Source organism: Aythya ferina, assembly GCF_964211825.1.
Source record: "Aythya ferina genome assembly, chromosome: 2".
NCBI classification, from domain to species: domain Eukaryota; kingdom Metazoa; phylum Chordata; class Aves; order Anseriformes; family Anatidae; genus Aythya; species Aythya ferina.
In genome coordinates this window covers 128,473,191-128,492,562 of record NC_140297.1, presented here as the reverse complement: position 1 = coordinate 128,492,562, position 19,372 = coordinate 128,473,191, and the positions used below count along the sequence as shown (strand labels likewise).

At 38.9% G+C, this 19,372-nt stretch overlaps 1 protein-coding gene across 2 annotated transcripts in view; it reads right to left on the bottom strand.

The window, feature by feature from the left end:
- The window catches only part of CRISPLD1 (cysteine rich secretory protein LCCL domain containing 1), a 43,607-nt gene extending 25,646 nt beyond the window's left edge, over positions 1 to 17,961 (bottom strand). The window contains exons 1-2 of one of the 2 annotated variants that reach the window (XM_084511036.1): positions 17,732 to 17,961; positions 16,497 to 16,819 (exon numbers count right to left, since the gene is read on the bottom strand). In XM_084511036.1, the coding sequence (XP_084367162.1) occupies positions 16,497 to 16,754 (258 nt within the window). In that variant the 5' untranslated portion in view covers positions 16,755 to 16,819; positions 17,732 to 17,961. Of the gene's footprint in view, positions 1 to 16,496; positions 16,820 to 17,731 lie in introns of those variants that run through there. The other variant, XM_084511037.1, reaches the window with a different exon arrangement.
- Positions 17,962 to 19,372: the final 1,411 nt, after the last annotated feature.

Sequence of the window (19,372 nt, the reverse complement as noted above, 5' to 3'; positions counted from 1 at the left end):
GTTTCTTGTATTTTTTAATTCCACAAGAACACTCAGCAATGCTAATTATAAAGACCAAAAGATAGTACCTTAGCAATGGGAACATACAGTACTACTGCAGAGATGAGGAGAAACTAAAGAGGTTTTTTTGCTCGTCCATCAGTACTCAGTATGTCAAAGAGGCTTTAACTACCAAGTTATGTACCTTTTTCCTTTCCTCTTGTATAAATCACGTTTACATCACAGAATCACAGAATTTCTAGGTTGGAAGAGACCTCAAGATCATCGAGTCCAACCTCTGACCTAACGCTAGCAGTCCCCACTAAACCATATCCCTAAGCTCTACATCTAAACGTCTTTTGAAGACTTCCAGGGATGGTGACTCCACCACTTCCCTGGGCAGCCTGTTCCAATGCCTCACAACCCTTTCAGTGAAGAAGTTCTTCCTAACATCTAACCTAAAACTCCCCTGGCTCAACTTAAGCCCATTCCCCCTCGTCCTGTCACCAGGCACGTGGGAGAACAGGCCAACCCCCACCTCGCTACAGCCTCCCTTGAGGTACCCATAGAAAGCGATAAGGTCGCCCCTGAGCCTCCTCTTCTCCAGGCTGAACAAGCCCAGCTCCCTCAGCCGCTCCTCGTAGGACTTGTTCTCCAGGCCCCTCACCAACTTCGTCGCCCTTCTCTGCACCCGCTCAAGCATCTCCATGTCCTTCTTGTAGCGAGGGGCCCAAAACTGAACACAGTACTCGAGGTGCGGCCTCACCAGAGCTGAGTACAGGGGGACGATCACCTCCCTAGCCCTGCTGGTCACACTGTTCCTGATACAAGCCAGGATGCCGTTGGCCTTCTTGGCCACCTGAGCACACTGCTGGCTCATATTCAGCCGACTATCCACCATCACTCCCAGGTCCTTCTCTGCCTGGCAGCTCTCCAACCATTCCTCTCCCAGCCTGTAGCTCTGCTTGGGGTTATTGCACCCCAGGTGCAGGACCCGGCACTTGGCCTTGTTGAACTGCATACAGTTGGCCTCAGCCCGTCGGCGCAGCCTATCCAGATCTTCCTGCAGAGCTTTCCTACCCTCAAGCAGATCGACACACGCACCTAACTTGGTGTCATCTGCAAACTTACTGAGGGTGCACTCAATGCCCTCGTCCAGATCATCAATGAAGATATTAAAGAGGACCGGCCCCAGCACCGAGCCCTGGGGGATGCCACTAGTGACTGGCCTCCAACTGGACTTGGCTCCATTCACCACGACTCTTTGGGCCCGGCTATCTAGCCAGTTTCTAACCCAACGAAGCATGCACTAGTCCAAGCCAAGAGCAGCCAGTTTCTTGAGGAGAATGCTGTGGGAGACGGTGTCAAAAGCCTTGCTGAAGTCAAAGTAGACCACATCCACAGCCTTTCCCTCATCCACCCAGCACGTCACTTTGTCATAGAAGGAGATCAGGTTCATCAAGCAGGATCTGCCTTTCATAAACCCATGCTGACTGGGCCTGATCGCCTGCTTGCCCTGCAAGTGCTGCGTGATGACTCTCTGGAGGAACATCTAACTTTAGAAATATATGTTGCATTTATCTGCCTTATACTTACGAGGACAAGATGTAAAACAATACATATTAAAGTCCAAGACAACAGCTTATGCTGTGCCATTTTGTGGTACAGTCTCATCAGTGACATAGCTCCTTTTATGATGTTATTGAATCTAGGGTTATCACAACAAATACAGTATTCTGGCCCATAAACTACATTTTTCTCAGGATAAAAATTTTGAAAATTACAATTTTCAAGATGGCACGTTTGTGTTTTTTTTTTCTAGTGCTTTCTAGCATTCTGCATACATAAGTATTGTGCACCAGAACTCCAGGATATAATAAGTGATCATTTTTTGACACATGAAAATTCAGTCTGTGAAAACTAGATCCCATTATCTTACCCCATTGTTGTAGTATATGTAGGCATTGAATCGTTCTTAATTAGAACTTTCACAGAAAACTATCTGAATCTAACAAATTAACATGTTACAGTCCTGCAGACTTAGACTTCATCAATTTTAGCAAGTCACGTACATGTCTTTTACAAGTCATGTATCAGTTTTGCAAGTTCACAACCTCACAAGTTTACAACCTAAACTAGATAAATATTTATCTTATATTACAGGCTGTATCTAATGTTTCATCTCTTTGAATTTTTTCTTCCATTTTTGCCCACATCTATTTTAGGATGAACTATATCATTAAAGAAATACTATTTAAATTCATCTTGAGATGATGGTACTACCACAAATCTACATTTGCTCTGTGAACATAGAGTTAACAGCCAAAGGGTCTTGTGTACTGTTATGCTGGAATACTCAGTACACGTATTCCTGAGGACTGCAGTTACAACCAACATCGGACATGCCATTTCTTATGAAGGCAAAGGATGATGTTCCTTCCTCATTCTTCCTCCCATTTTGGACAAAAAATTACTGCCTATTGATCTAGATCCAAGTGATGAACACATCCATGAATCTAGCACTTCCTCTACAGAAACAAATCATGCTATTTTTATCTTTTTTTTTTTTTGGTGGCATAGTAGATTGATTAAGTTTAGGTTGTTCATGACAGCATGTCTGCGTTTCACTGAATAAACTGAAGTATTTGGCAGTGTTCTGAGTGGTTGGACAGTGATGCTGATCATAATGTTAGATGTATTCAGTGTGCTTCAGTTGTTGATAGAAGAAAGTGCAAAATTCAGAAGTATATGAGAAAAATAACAACAACAAAACAGGCATTTTGCTGCTATTCAAGCAAGTGCTTGTTTGAAACTTAATCAAAATACTATCTTTTAGCTTTTAACCTTGCCAAATTTACTCTTCCTAAAACCCCCTAGTCATACCGACATGATTAAGTTCACAAGTAATTCACCTCCTTACAATAAATTTTTTTCTTCTAATTAGATACACACACTCAGGAGATTTCAAATGCTGGAAAATAGCTTTTAGTCATCCAAAAGAACATGTTTCTCTGCAGAAAGTTACCAGCATAACTACTTCCCTTTTACTCTTGTATCCTCCTGTGTGACAGAGAAGGTCTATATTAACTTTTCAGGTATCACTCCTGTGAAGCATAGTCCTCTCACAGTATAATTCATCCACATACAAAAACCCTGAGCTGAAAGTTCAGTGGTACTCTAGACTTGATTTCATTATCTATTCCGAATAGTCTACCACTGACAAGATGGCATGGTCTATTGCTCAGATGCTTCTGCTATCCAAATCAGTGTACTCATACATTAAAACTGCTATTGCAAACATATGTGAGCTAGTATGGACAGCAGAGGCATTGGCAAGAGTCAACTTTTCAAGTAAGAGGAAAAAACACTTAGCTCTACATACTTCGGTCCCACGATCTCAGTTGGCTTGTTTATTTTACTGTCTTCCTGTTTCAGCTTTGGAAGACAACTTATGTATCATCTGAGCATCATGATTATTTATACAATTTCTGCTGCATCTCTTAGCATTCACATAGATTTGCTACCTAAAATATTCCCTTCCATTAAGTCAGGAAATTACACTGTTTTTTTAGACTGCCATACCATCACATACACCATGACAGAGCTCAGTCTGACTTAGGGTTTTTCTACAGCAGCATTTTAATCTAGATCAGGAAAGAGATTTGATGCAAAACTATTATTGTACATGACATTTACACTTACTGTATATCACAAAGCACTGCTAAAGTACAAATTGGTTTCCTTCTAGACAAAATGCCAGGAGTTATGTTCCAAGAGCACATCTAATGCTTTGCAGTTGTTAATGGGAGTTCAGTCCATACAAACAGGTAAGACCTATCTCAAAATGACCCCTGAAATGCAGAGAACATGAATGGTACTCAGCACCAATTCTCTTGCTCTGCATTCCTGCTCATATTGTACCACAACACCCACTAACACAAGCCTTGCTTTTGTCAGCATCTTGTTAAAACCTACAGTATCAATAGCACTACCAGAGCTTCACAAAACTTATGCTAGGCTAACTGAGGGTAAAACCAGGGTGGTAGATTAAACTAAATGATGACAGCAGTTAGTGACTCCAGCTGCTGACTCTCCTTCCCCAGAAAGTTAAAGGCTTTGCAGCAGGCATGTTGCATGCAAATACAGATTTTCTGAATTCTCCTGGTTTACAACATATCACCTTAAAATAAACCACAACTGACGGATTAACTTTACAGATTGGACTACAAATTGTGTTATTCAACCTGTGTCAACACGGTGTCCACGTAGCATGTAAACTGAAACCAATGCTCTGCTTGTGGAAAAGCTGTTTCAGTGAGGAAGGATATCACAGCTTAAAGTACAATTTATCAACAGCCAAACTAATCACATTGGCTGGGATTAACCTCTCTTGAATTTAAACGGCCTCAAAGCTGATACCTACATCGGAGCTAATTACCTAAGTTACCTTTGCAGTTACATAAACAAGTAAGCATCTACAGAGGCAGATAACTTTAGCTACACACCTTTAATTGAGATGAGTTGTGTGTTGGAAATTCTCATTTCCCTTGACTAGTACCCTTGACAAAGGAGACCATCTCAGATTGTCGTGGTTTAACCCGACCGGCAGCTAAACACCACGCAGCCGTTCGCTCACCCTCCCCCCTCCCTCTCTGGGACGGGGGAGAGAAATGGAAAGTGAAGCCCGTGAGTTGAGATAAAGACAGTTTAATAAGACAGGAAAAAAAAAAAAATAACAAAATAATAATAACAATAATAATAATGATGATACAATGGTGATAATACGAAAGTAATAATAGTATGTACAAACAAGTGATGCACAATGCAATTGCTCACCACCCGCTGACCGATGCCCAGCCTAACCCCGAGCAGTCCGGCCCCCTCCCCCCGGCTAGCCACCCCTATATATTGTTTAGCATGACGTCAGATGGTATGGAATACCCCTTTGGCTAGTTTGGGTCACCTGTCCTGGGTCTGTCCCCTCCCAGCTCTTACTGCACCCCCCAGCCTGCCCGTTGGCAGGACAGAGCAAAGGCTGAGATGTCCTTGGCTTAGTATAAGCACTGCTCTGCAACAATTAAAGCATCGGGGTGTTATCAGCACTCTTCTCATTCTAAGCCAAAACACAGCATTCCACCAGCTACTAGGAAGAAAATTAATTCTGTGCTAACTGAAACCAGGACACAGATGCAGACATCTACACCAGACAATAAAAACTAATATTAATAATAATAACATATATACATATAATATAAACTAATAAAAATAATAAAAAGTAACATTTTAATTGGAGAGATATTCATGGATATAGGAAAACGGGGGGGGGAAATCATATAGAATGGGACTGTATGGAAAGAAAAAAAGAGCTAAAATTTAAGCTTAGTAAAGATGGAAAAGTAAGTACAGTGGGCACCACTGAAAGTAAACATTTACCATGGCATAGTATAAATACCTCATTGCTATATACACTCTAAATATAGGGAGAGAGTACTAAAGTAAATACCACAGTACAGTATGGGTATTTATTTATTTTTTGATAGAAGATAGAATGCACTGTATTCTTTAAGACTAGTGAGAAGGGAAAGAAAAAAAATTTAAAAAAAAAAAAAAGATGAAATATTGATTAAGAAATACCATGAGCAAACAAACCAGAAATACAGTTAAGAACTAGAAATCAGCTGCATGGTACCAGCACAGAATAACAAAAAGCTACATCTGAAAATGACTTCAAGAGACTGATGTTAACTGCTCTTCCACTGAGCCAGAGTATAATATATGCATATTATCCACTTTTATTATTATTATTAGAAGTAATAATGGTAGTTTCAGAATAATTTTTATTTTATTCTTCTTCTGGAGTTTTATGACTGTGAGAGTAAAGACAATTTTCTTGGTATGCAATGTAAACCTCCTTCCTTGCAATGATAGATGATTTAAAAAAAAAAAATCACTTTCCTGTATCAACCTTTATTTAGTTCCCAGATTAAACAAATTCAGCTATTTCACTCCCTCAGTCCTCATCATGAATCACACATGAGTTTATAATCAGTCCCATTAATCTCTTTCTTTCACTCTGGAGTGACTAGACCATTCCTAAAAAAAATGACCAAAAGTGGGCACCACACCTCAGACAAGGTCTCACCAGTTTCACGCAAAGAAGTCACCTTCTTTCACAAGTTCTTGCTTCATAATATTTTTTAACTAAGAGCAACTCATGCATCTTTTTACTGTAGTGTTACCTCTACATATTACTCTTTGTATTCCACCTGTTCAATTTCCTACTTACTCTATATCTTGCAGTTAAATTTACTGCACTTTATCATGTTAATTCTAGGCCATTACCATTGCTTATCAAGTTCTTACAGTTTGATTGTGCTCTCTACACCAATTCCAACGCATGCCCTGATTAATGTATTATTTGCTCGTCCAAGTCATAACCTACATGCTTAACAGAAAGAGGATAGGCTTAAAGCTTTTGATCCTCTGCCAGTTTAACTGTGAGCTTCTGTCACTTTCAACTCATTAAAATACCAGGTGGAGGGTGTTAAAACCATTCCAGAGTCAAAAATATGACACCTACTACTTCCCCCAGTACACTACGCTCATTAATTACTGGGTCAAAAAAAACACTTGATATTTGATTTGATATGATCTCTTCTTGGCAGGCATTGGCAGTTCTTTAGCTTCACTTTCAGTTAAGCTTAGGTGAGGCATTTTCATCCATACTTAGGCTTCTGAGGGAAGTCTGTAGAAACTAATGACTTTTCAACACATCTGAAAAGTCACTTACTAGCACACAACTGAGATGCTCACCTTCAGTCATTTGAGTTTGAAAATACCAAACTCCATGTTAGCTTACAGTACACAGAGTGAGCACAAAAGCTCAAGAGTATTGACAATTCTCCTTGAAAATACAAAAACAACCATTCTAGCAAGTTCCCCTAAACACAAGGAAAGGGATAAGTAAATTAAACTTCCCACTAGAAAGAAAGGCATCCATTTTCTGTTATAGGAAGATAGAGTATCTAGAAATAAAATTGTGAGAACCTGATATTCTACCATGTGGTTGACTAGAGTTTATAGAGCTTTAAACTGGGCAGAGATCCCTGAATAGACCTTGAGGTTTCAGCTACTCTTTTGGAAAAGAGTAAAAAGCAGGAAAACTGCGGCTTTTGCCTGGAAACAGGAAAGCAGTATGAGGCCCAAAATATTGTTCCTGAATGCTGAATAAATTACACTAATATTTAGAAGTATCTCTACTACAGTTTCATGTGTTTGAGCTTTTTGTGTTCAAAAAGTAAAAACCAGGAATAGGAATGAGCAGACATGACTAATCACATTTAATTCTGTGTGTACTCTTAAGTGCGTTAAAAAAAAACTTGCTGGAATATTCAGGTTTCCAGGGTGTTCTGACACACTGCATTTACTTGGCTACTTTTTAAATGCAGTACATAAAGACTTTCTATTAGAAGATGACTAAAAATCATCTATTCACTTCTATATTCTGACATGAATGGAAAAGAAGCAATAGCAATGTGCAAACTGATCTTGACTTCTGCATTTTGTCCATTGTCAACATATGAATTACACATATTCATTACAAGTAGTATTCATAAATATGTATAGCTAATTATAAATTGACCACAGCACAGCTCCTTACCTCAAATCCTAGTACTCATTACCACCATAAACTAGCTGTAACTGATTGCTTTCATGCAGCAGTTTTAGTGATGCTACAGAATTTCCTGGACTTTGAACAAAAATTAGCCGCAGTATGTCAAATATGTCACAATTAATGTTGGCTTTTAAAAGGTGACCACCATGATTTGACATTAGTAGAGCAGAAGTGAATGGAACTTACTGTCAGAGATCACACAGTGATCATATATGACTTGGCCCTACCGTTAGAAATGTTTAAATAAAATCTAACAGAAGGGAGTTAAAAAATGTCTTATAGAAAAGTACCTAACCATTCAGAAAGCCAACATGGAATTCACCTATACTGCAATATGTATTAGGCATCATTCTTTCTTGAAACCCAGCCAAAATTCCGGATCTAATGCTATTTTCCGTCATAAAAAAGCCATCATAATAAAGTAAAAGTTGTCCAGACAGAAGATAGTCTTAATGAGTCATGCTTTTCTATTAAAGTCACTCTAGTTCATGTCAAATCTAAGGTTGACAACTATTTCTAATAGATAATGTGCTAAATTCATGTCTAGCTTTTCAATAACATAATGTAAGGAATAATATCTTCTTATCTTCTTTTTTTTTCCCAATTAAACAATCTTAAGTTAAAGCAGATGCCCAGACAGCGGTCATGAAGATGGCAGGGCTACATGGAGTTACTTTCATAATCTCATTGATTCTTTCTGTATTCAGTCTAGATTTTATATTTAAGCTCTGATTCTGTTACTACTGATTAATATTTAATAATCTTTTTTGATAAAGGAGGTGAATAAGTTCTCTAACAGTAAAATAAAGGATGAACAGTATCTATTCTGTGTTGCTAATTATTTTTATTATGGAAAGGTTCCTATAAACTTTGAGACAGTAAGCCTTTCTGTACTTTCCACTTTCAGTTTCTTCACTTGGAGTTGCTTAGTTGTTGTTGGCATTACATCAATAAAATTTATAGCATGGACTTACCAACTTGCTTTCTTGGCCTCTTCACATTGCACAATCTTTTGCTAAAATTGCCAGAGAGAATAAAACGGTAAGTCAACGTCACTGTGCTCTTTGATGCAGTGTCAGTAGACTCTGAGCATAGGCAAAGAGGCTGAAGCACTTCCACCAGCCTTTGAAGTGGAAGAGGAAAGTGGAAAACCAGAGGGAAAGAAGACAGGTTCACACTGAAAAGGGCTGCTCTGTTTTTGGCACCCGAAGTGTTCTCTGGCCACTTACAGGATTCCACAAACCAAGGTTTTCTGCTCAAGAGGAATATGAATTGTTTTTAACCAAGCATCCCTGCAGGGTTTTTGGCAAAATGGACAAGACAAACTAGACAAAGACATGTAAGGGCTTCATCAGAAATGCCCAGGAATTTTAACAGGGTACTATCATTAAGCACATAAAAATTCATCAAAATCTGTATGTTCATTACAAGGCCTCTAGGTTTCCTAATACTATTTCAATTCTCCATGCACTGAAGCACCGAGACTGACTCCAGAGAAAATTTCAGTCCTGTAGCTAAGTATGTTATGGACAGGAAATGTCAGCTGAGAGCTGATAGATACATGCAGAGAAACTGCTAAATCCAGACTTATGCAAATCATGATTTAAATGCAGCATAAAATAGCTGAAATTTCAATCCCTATTGAAACAGGGATTGAAATCAGCCACTATGGTATGAATGATATTTATCTAATACCCACACAAGAGTTCGATGGGCCAGCGTGTTCCTATGATCAATGACATCTCTAGCATGTATTGGCAGGACCTTGTTAAAAGACGACTAAAAAATAATGAAATAAGGAAAAATTTCCTTGCTTGATGTTCTTCAATTACAGTAATTACAAAATTAAAAGTGTGGCTAGGTGCCAAGAAGTGCCAGGTTGAAATATACTGCCTACCAATCTGGAAACCTAAACATTTTTCAGTACAGCAAAGGCATATGCATGAAATGAGGATTTTGCATGAGCTATTCAACTTTTTAATTTGTTTGGGAAAATATGTATATTTATATGAAATTAAGGACTGAACACCAAAAGAATGGTTTAAAATAGAATGTGTTATAAATTCATTAACCAAAAGTGCTTTTATAAATTTTACTCTTGGTGGGTCCTAGTTTGCAGAGTACAGCTGATGAAAATAAAAGGAACAAACAACTTACTTTATCCAACCAATGATGACTATTTTTAAAGTGTTGACCATAACCATGGAAAAAAATGCAGTTTTCATGAATATGTTTAAATTTATTAAAGGCATAATCTCACCACTGAAATTTCCAAAATAAAATAAAATAAAATAAAATAAAATAAAATAAAATAAAATAAAATAAAATAAAATAAAGGTTTTGTAAATTTAGACCATGATATACAAATACTACTTACAGAAGTATAGTTAGAAAGACCAAGTGGTCAGGAAATTATATAATGACAGTGTCTAAAGTAAGTATTTCAAGTTGTATTAACACTTCACAAATCAGTAATAATTTATTAACAATGAAATAAAACCTAGTCTAACTGATTAAGGTAGAATAAGGCCTTCCATGTCAACACAGTTTGAAAGGACAAACGATACTGATTTCCTAATTTGGTAACACTCTCTTCTATGATATTTATGTAAGGGTGGGACTGATGGCAGGAGAGTACAGAACACTGTCTAAAATCAATTTACCAAGGAAGGATTTTAACCACAGAAAAAAATGTACTGCTTTATATACTCCAAAATTATTGGCAAGCGTACAACAAATCATGACATTTCCCATTTTTGCCTTAAAGTTCAGGTCTTTGCCAGGGGAGGCCAGGAAGTAGCAGACAGACCAAGCACAGTACAGAAATTGCCAGGGACACCAGATCAGCCTCAGAGCAGAAGAGCATCAATAGCACATTGCTCTGGTCAGACTAATGAGTCATCAGCAGTTTGTTTCAGTTCTCAGTGCTAGTACAAACTTTTCTTCCAGAGTTATCCAAGAGACTGAAGTGAAGGCCATGCTGGGTCAATGGCCTGGGATGGGAAATATTAAAAGCATGGTATAATTTTACTCGTGTGCCCTGGAACATCACAAGGGAAATATCATCCCTCTCTGCTCCCTTTGAAGTGCTGTTAATCCTTGTGCACACCATGTAGAACAATGTTCCGTACTCCTTTCTTTACAAAGGAGCACTTGTTAACTGCACAGAGCAGGATAAACATCAGTACAGCATGGACCTGCCATACATTCTCATAACAAGCTGATGATCATAACCTCAAGAATTTTTTTTCCCATTTAAGTTGTAACGTTGACAATTCAAAAACAGCATTGAAGGAAGAGTTCTAGGAAAGAATGATCTAACAGAAGATAATGTTAAAATGAAATTTATAACATTAACATTATCAAGTCACCAGGACTGGCAATATCATTCAAGAATTTGGAAGAACTTGATTATGAAATCGCTCAATTACTGTGTGGCATACAACCTCTTTTTTTAAAATGGTCTCAGTACCACACTAACAAAAGCCATTATATGGGTGTTCATATTTTAAAAGGCTTCCAATGGATCCTGAGAAACTGCAGACCAGAAACTGGCTTCTACTGGGATGACTTGATAGGACAAGTTATAAAGAAAATAAATATATGGATAATGTGAATTCCTTTCAAATCTATTGGACTTCTTTGAAGGTGTCAACAGGAAGTAAAAACGGGCTAAGTATAGTTAAGCCTTTTTATGAAGTTCCTCACTAAGTTCTTTAAAAAAAAAAAAAAGCTATAATGAGATGAAGAATGTAATAAAAAGACAGAAAACAAATTGAAGAATAAGCGATCACTTTGTAAAATTCCTGAAAGATGTATCGTTATTCCTCTGCCACATACATTTTCCATTACAGCCCAAGACATGGAAGTGCAAGATGGTATTAAATACTTATGGTAGTTTAAAAAAGAGGGAGATTGGAAAGTAAAAGATGGAGATGATCACTAAGTGATTTAAAGTAGTAGTGATTAGAATCATTAATACTAAGTGATAGGAAGACAAATAGTAGATAATACTCAATGTCAATGCATGTGAAACCATGAGGACAGGAGAGCCATCTGTACATACATGTGATAACATGTATGTGATATAACATAGTAAATAACGTATTTGGAATAGCATATTGAAAAGATCTTGGAACCATCACGAATAGCACTATGAAAGTGATACCTTTAGCTTAGCCAAGCAGAAGAATATTCACAATTAATAAGCAAATAAAGAACAAAAATAAAAACATACAACTATTTCAATCCACAGTACGCCTTAATTACTAACAATTTATGTTGTGTACAAAATAAAATAGTGGAACCATAGCAGATAGAGAAGCAAAACAAAATGAAATAGATTTTTCAGATGGAATGGTTTTCAAGAAAAGTAGATGTAAGAGATATGACCACTGTGAATATGCTAAAAGGCTACTAATTTTGCATTATTTCTCACAACAAAGGAAAAAAAAAAGTATTAAATAAAAAGACAGGTTTAAAGGAAAAAAAATACTTATTCATGTATTATATTGCATAATTTATGAAGCTCTGCAATTTGATATCAGAGACACAAAGAATACAAACGGACTCAAAAGCATTTAGATTCATAGAAGAAAATCCTTTTTGGGACTACTGGAAACAAAAAGTGCAGATTTAGAAAAGTCCCTAAGCTGCTGTTTGCTGGAAATTGAAAGCTTTTGAAGCATAAGTTTTCCTGCTTGCATGCTCTATTCTTATCCTTTTACCCTAGGAATCTGTTACTGCCCACCACCAGAACCATGATACTTGGGAAAATGAACTTTTCATCCGGTAAGTTCAGCCAGACAACCATGAGAATGTTCTGTTCATTACGCACATCCACTGTGAAATCTACTGCAGTTAGTAACTTTAGGTCTCTGAATTACGATAATCTCATGCCCTTTTCCTTTTTCAAGTTTCTGTACGGTTTACAGCTGTACAGAAAAATCAGTAATTCAACATTTTCTTTAACAGAATCAAGATCTAATACGCTGCAGACTGTCCTCAACTATAATGGAAGCCACTGGCATGCCCAAGGACTACAAAAGTCCTTGGGCAGGCATGCCAGTATCATCAGAGAGATACTATTTTGTATCTCATATATCTACCACTAAAGCTAAATCAAAACTGTAGTGTGCTATATGACGTAGAGTATCATGTTATGGTTTATACTTTTCAGTTTCTACTCTGTATCATCTACTCACTGAATATATTGTGCAGAAGTATGTTAGAAAATATAGGGTGTAAAAAGTTTTTCTCCTCTACACAACTTAAACCAAAACGTGGTGTTAGCCCTGCAGTTCTCTGAAAGGTATGGCCAGATTTTGCAAGCAAAGCATATGACCAGTAGGTTCTACTCAAAAGTGTGGCTCTTCAACACTCTCAATCCACTGTATACTCCCACCCTCTTCTTTTATCAGTACTTGTACTCATCTGATTCAGCCATATAGGGTGCAAGTCCCATAACTCACATTGGCAGAAAATTAACACCACAAAAGAGGGGAAAAAAAAAGGAAAAAAGTTTTCTGATTCTTCACATAGTTGAATCAATCTCATAATCAACTCAGATACCTGACCAGTGGAAGGAGTGGGACTGAGGCATTTTCAGCCAGAACTGCTTGTTAGGTTAGCTTAGTTGCAACAAACAAACAGTACAAGGAGAGCACACAGCTCCCACCATCTCACAGCTCCAAGCACACTGGAAGATTTTAAATTATATGGGAGACTTGTAGAGAGATAAGATTCAGGCGTAGCATGTGAACCTTGATCCTTGATCACCTCCTTGGATTCATAAAACTGCTAAAATTTCTACAAGCAGTGCTAGCTCTGTTTACAAGGAGAGGCTGTATGAGTACAAAAGGCTGCTTATAATGATGGGGCTGTGCCCATACTAGGATTATTTTTTTTGGCCAGGATTTCTATACTATAAAGCACCCCAAAAGTAGATGAAAGTGTTTCAACTGTACTTATCTAGCTTAATAAACATAGGGATTTAGAGGGATTTTTTTTTCCTTATTCTGGGACACTGGAAGTTGATTTGATAAGATCTGACGTATCCTAATAAAACTGAAAAAAAAAATATAAAGTCGTACAGGTATACTTAAACCTTTCTTTTTTTTTAATATAATAAAAAATAAAGATACCAAATAATGTCCATCCTTTATTAAAAAAAAAAAAAATGCAGCTAAATACAGTTTTAATTCCATTAACACTTGCTTGTTTGGTCTTTCTGTCATCCATGAAACTGACTTAGAGGGCATAGAACCTTGTAAAATCACATGTAAGAGTGTTTATTTCTATCTAGAAGGGTGGCCTTTGTACATACATTAGCATATGTCTATAAAAAATAAAGTTTCTATTAAATGTCACGACATGCATTTATCTACATTCAGTTATGGACAAAAATAGCACTAATAATTGTACAGCTTCAATGCCAGAATCAGAAGTTCTGAAATGACCAAATGGACTTTGTAGCTTATTTCTTGAATATATGTACTATGATAACGACCAGATATGAGCTCTTCCAGGTAATTTTTAATTGAATGCACAAAAACAGATCAAGCTTCCTCAGTGAACTATCACTTATTGCTGCTTCTTTGTTATTTAGTCTTTGACTTCACACCGTTTATAATTTTGTACTTGAAATTTTGAGTTATTAAACAATAAAACAGCCCTGATTCCTTTATTACATCTAATTTAGAAAAGAAGGTAGACGACCATGCAATCACAAACTGTATCATAAAGTAGATGTGCAAACAACCATTCTGTTCAAGCAGCAGAGCTTGAGTGTCTTCAGCCATCCTCATGGCTCACAATGCTGGCTTCCTCCAGGAATAACCCCCATTCCCACTCCCTCCCAGCCTTAATCTTTACAAGTGGTCTCTTACCAAATTTCTGTGCTCTAAAAATCCCTCCACAAACTACTACTCCCAATTTTTCACTGTCCCAAGAGTCCCAGTTCTTCCCCAGCTACAACAGTTCATCAAACTATCCATACTACTGACTCCTCAACATTTTGAGGAGACTCTCAGCCTGCTTCCAGGTTCTTCTCATAGCTTGAGCAGTGTGTTCTTAGCCCCTGAACACATCTCCATCCCTTTGGCCAGCCAGTCACAGACCTTTTGTCTTCACAAATCCCAAAGTCCTGCCTATCATAATCACAGATTGTCTCAGAAATTGTGCTACAATTGACTCCAATTCTCGAAAGTGGCTGCCCTGTTCTTCTGCTGCTTCCCCATTCCTCCACCCTTTCTCCACAAGAATATCTCTACATTAAAGTCAGGTAATATTTTCTCTTTCCTTTTACTCTGGGTCAGGAGTCATTGGGGAGCATGGAAAGAAAAAGCTTGCTCCAGATACAGCCCTAACACAAAATTTAGGACAAACTTTGTGCAGTGCAGAAGGAATCTTTCAAGAATACAGCCACTAATAAATAAATAAAATCTAACTCCAATGACCACATCCACATTCTTCTTTTTAAGACATATATATCACAGTCAAATATACAATGGCATTAGGAATGGGAAAAGATGATTAACTAAAAAATAAAAATAAATTAAAACTACCCTTTTTTATAATCTCAGGAAATATTTTAACATGGGAAAACAGAACAGTCTTCTATTCTCATTTTACAAAGAGGCTGAAGAGCTTTTTTGTAAGTTAATCAGAAACAAATCAACCTGTGTTTTTGGGAACAAAAATATAACCCACATTACAGAAAGGTCTGAAAGTCGCAACAAAAAAATAAAGTTTAAGGATGTGTAGTCAATTGTAACTGAAAGTGTTAACAGATTTTAAGATATTATCCTTCCTTTGTTTGGAGATAATATGTACTAACTTCTAGCCTAATATAATAATATTCATATAGGTAAAATCCAGTTAAACTACCTTTATTGATGATTTAAGCAAGCATGTTTTCTCCAGGACATATACATTCTCACATCTCCAAGTTGAGAGAGACATTGCTTCAAGCTGGGAAAGACATTTAAATCTTGAAGTGTGTTAATATGATCCCCTGTCATGATCTTATAATTACAAGTTCTAGGAAACCTTGGTGTTAAAAACCTTGCCTATAGTCATGCTATTTTTCTTATGCATGGAGAGAGAAACAAATACATGCTGTGGACACACGAAGATTTGAGTTTTTCCTGCAGAAACAAGAAAAGACACCTATTCTTGTCACAACTTTGGACTTCTTAAAAGCTCTAATGACCTGTTTTGATCTAATTAGCAAGGAGATATAGTTAGTCTTAAACCATAGCATAAAATCAAAGTTCAAAAACGTGGGAGATTTAAGTCTACAAGTAACAAAACAAAACATGGAAAAAAAAATAGAAATTCTGTATTACATTATTAATCTACTAAATATAGGAACATATGGGACTCCAGTCTAGTACCACATGCCAACTCAAATAGAGGATTTTATTGTTTACAGGAGCCTCTTTTTGCTCAGAAATTCCATCCAACCTAGAAGCATGGGAGAGAATCCATGTTATTTAGAAGCTTCATAGTTCAGCACTTTTCTCAGATGGCAACCTCATCATCAATTATTTTGAATAAAGCAATTTTAGAAATTAGTCCCTTATGCTGAAGAATTGATAGTTAAATTCAGGAGAGCTAGGATAGTTTAAACCCACTGATATCAGTAGAATATGACAGGATCCACAAACAGCCATTTTTCTTACAGTGCACCCCTGTACAATAAACAAAAAGACAAAAAAAGGAGCAAGCACTTTATAGGAGCAATGAAGCAAGCTAAGACTGAAAGTTTGTTGCTTTATAAAATGACAGTAACTATTCTATGAACATTTCTTTCTGCATGTCACTATCATTTTTTTCTTACCATATATTCCATATTGGAAGCTGGTGGATACACCTGACCCCGTAATTTATTATGAAGATCCAAGATACTTTGCATATCACTGTCTGTGATAGCCCTTTTCCCTCTCTGCTTGGCGATCCACCACTCACCATCTTCATCCATGTACTTTTCCAAAAGTTCCTCTAAGAGCGTGGCATTGGGAAGAACCATTGCAGAAATTGCTTGAGCTATGAATAGTAAGGTAGTTACTCTGAGCCATTCCTGTACTACATACTTCATGATGAATGATCTCAGAATGCTCAGGAGTTAGCTCCAAGACAAAGTCTTTCTTCCAGGTCTGTTGGCTGCAAATGCAGAAGAGAGAGTAATGTAATTTGGAGGTTGAAGCACTGGCCTGTATGAATTTATTAAGCAACAAAAGTCAAACTGTAGCTTGTACAGAGCTTGCCACTGTTGTTTTAAAGGAAGAAACCAGAACTCCACATGTCATTTACAGTCATCAGTACACACTGCTGTTTGCTTAGATAACTTATCTTCACGTATATGGACTTCAGTTTGTTCAAGAGCTTTTGTATACCACACTGGCATGCACATTTCAATGTCTGCATACAAAAAAAGCATGCTTTTCCTATCTACTTAAAAGAAGCCAGACTTCAATGAAGATTAGACAGTAGATAAGCAGCCATGCAGTATTGGAATTTATAAACAAAAATGCTAAAAGGCTTGCATTCCATGCCAAAATGCGAAATGAAAACACAATTAAGTTGATATAAAATATCCCCTCTTGGTGCATTTCAAAATATGACTGTGATTACGGCTTTCATTTTATGATTTTGCAGTACCCAATATAACTGGAGTCATTCAACTCTGCCAAGGAAATGTGGGGGGCGCTGGGGTTATTCTATTCACCGAACAAAGAAAAAGCGCGGACAACATTTTGAAAAGAAAAAAAAAAAAAAAAAAAAAGCAGCACTACAACCAAGAACGCAATATGCCAGCGCCGCCTGTTACGTGACCGCGCGATTCGGGTCGGAAAGCCACGGTGCCTTCCTTACGCAGGGTGAAAAAAAATAATAATAAAATAATAATAATAATAATAAAAGGATTTTTAAAAGCGAGAATTCCGCTGGGCAGAAAACAAAAAAGAGACGAGGGGGCAGCGCGGGGCTCTCCTTCCCTGCCGCCGCCCCGGCCCCGCGCCCCCATGGTAGGCGCTGCGGGAGCCCCCGGACGCCCCCCGCCACCACCGCCCTTACCCCTCCGGCGGCGGCCGCCTCCTCGCTCCGCCGCCCACCTCCTCGCCGGGCCCACGTAGGGGCCGGGGGGCCAGCTGGGGAGACCGCTCTGGGCACGGCTGGGGACTGCTCGGTACCGCCGAGCGCTCTCACGCCTCTGCTCCCCCTCCGCCGGCCTCCCCCAGGAGCTCCGCGCCGCTTCCTCCCGGCTCCCGGCCCGCCGGGCATTTATCGCGGGCGGCGGTGACGCGCGGCGGTCACCCCTCCCCGGCACCCCGCGGGGCGGGCCGCGCTCTGCGCCCCGGGCTCCGCGCCCGGCCCCGGCTCCCGCACCCGCAGCCGGCCTCACCTGGGCGGCCGGGAGCTCTGCCTCTCGCCAGGAACTGGCCTCCGTCCCGCCAAAGCTGTCGCCCAGAAAAGGTCGGGAGGGCCCCCTCCCTCCCCGGCCCCTGCCGCCTCCATCCGTCGGCGGCTGGCGAGAGGATGCTGAGCCTCCTCGCTCCTGCTGAAGCAAAGCATGGAGGAAAAGCTGGATGCTCGCACGAGCTCCGGATCGTGTGACTGTGGCAAGAGGTTTCGGGCCACAAATTCTGCTGTGGACTCAGACCAGCTGCATGAGGCTTCTCTTTATGAAGTAGAACTCAAAAGCTTGTAACCACTCATTTCTGTTCCCAGCAAGACTAGGCATCAGAGGTGCATTTTTGCACTGTATTTATCAAAGTCTTATATCCTGATTTTTTTTTTATATATATATTTTTTTTTTCAAGCTACTAGGGACAATGTTTCATTTGTGTAGTATAACCTGTTGCATTTTGCTAACAGTGGGATTGATCCCCTTCTAATCTTCACAGGGCTGCTGTACCAGCTTGCAAAAGTTTTCTGTATTTTCATTTTCAGCAATTGAGAGGCTGAGGTTAAAATTCATCAGAATCCAGCTGGCTTCAGACTCTCTATAAATGCTTCCAAAATTCATGGGCCCAAGAGAAACAATGCTGTGCAAGTAACACACTGCTTCGTACTGTACTCTTTCTTTCTCAGTTTTAATTTCCCTTAAAAGTTTGAATGTAACCTTTGTTGCAAGATGCTATATATATATATATAAATTTAAATGATATACAATATCATTATATTTCGTATTGTTTGCTCTTTATGATTGGTTTTTTTAATGTTGAGGTGCACATCTCCACCAGAGTATCAGGAGCTGAACTTTTTCCTAGCAAAGCTGCCCGAGGTAAAATGCCACCACACAGCTGAATACACAAAGGTTTTTAAGGGTTTATGCACCAGGAGTCCTTAATATTGCTGGCTGGTCAAGGGAAGGGATTGTCCCACTCTGCTGGTGAGGCCTCAGCTCAAGCACTGTGTGCAGTTTTGGTTGATGCACTTTAAGGAGAACATAAAACTATCAGAGAGTGTCCAAAGGAAGGCAATGAAAATTACGTCTAGGGGCAAGACGTATGAGGAGCAGCTGAGGTCCCTTGGTTTGTTCATCTCAGAGCAGAGGAGACTGAGGGGAGGCCTCCTGGTAACCTGTGGCTTCCTCATGAGGGGAGCAGAGGGGCAGGCACTGAGCTCTGCCTCCCAGGGGCAACGACAGGACCTGAGGGAACATCATGGATCTGGGACAGGGGAGGGTCATGCTGGGTGTTGGGAAAAGGTTCT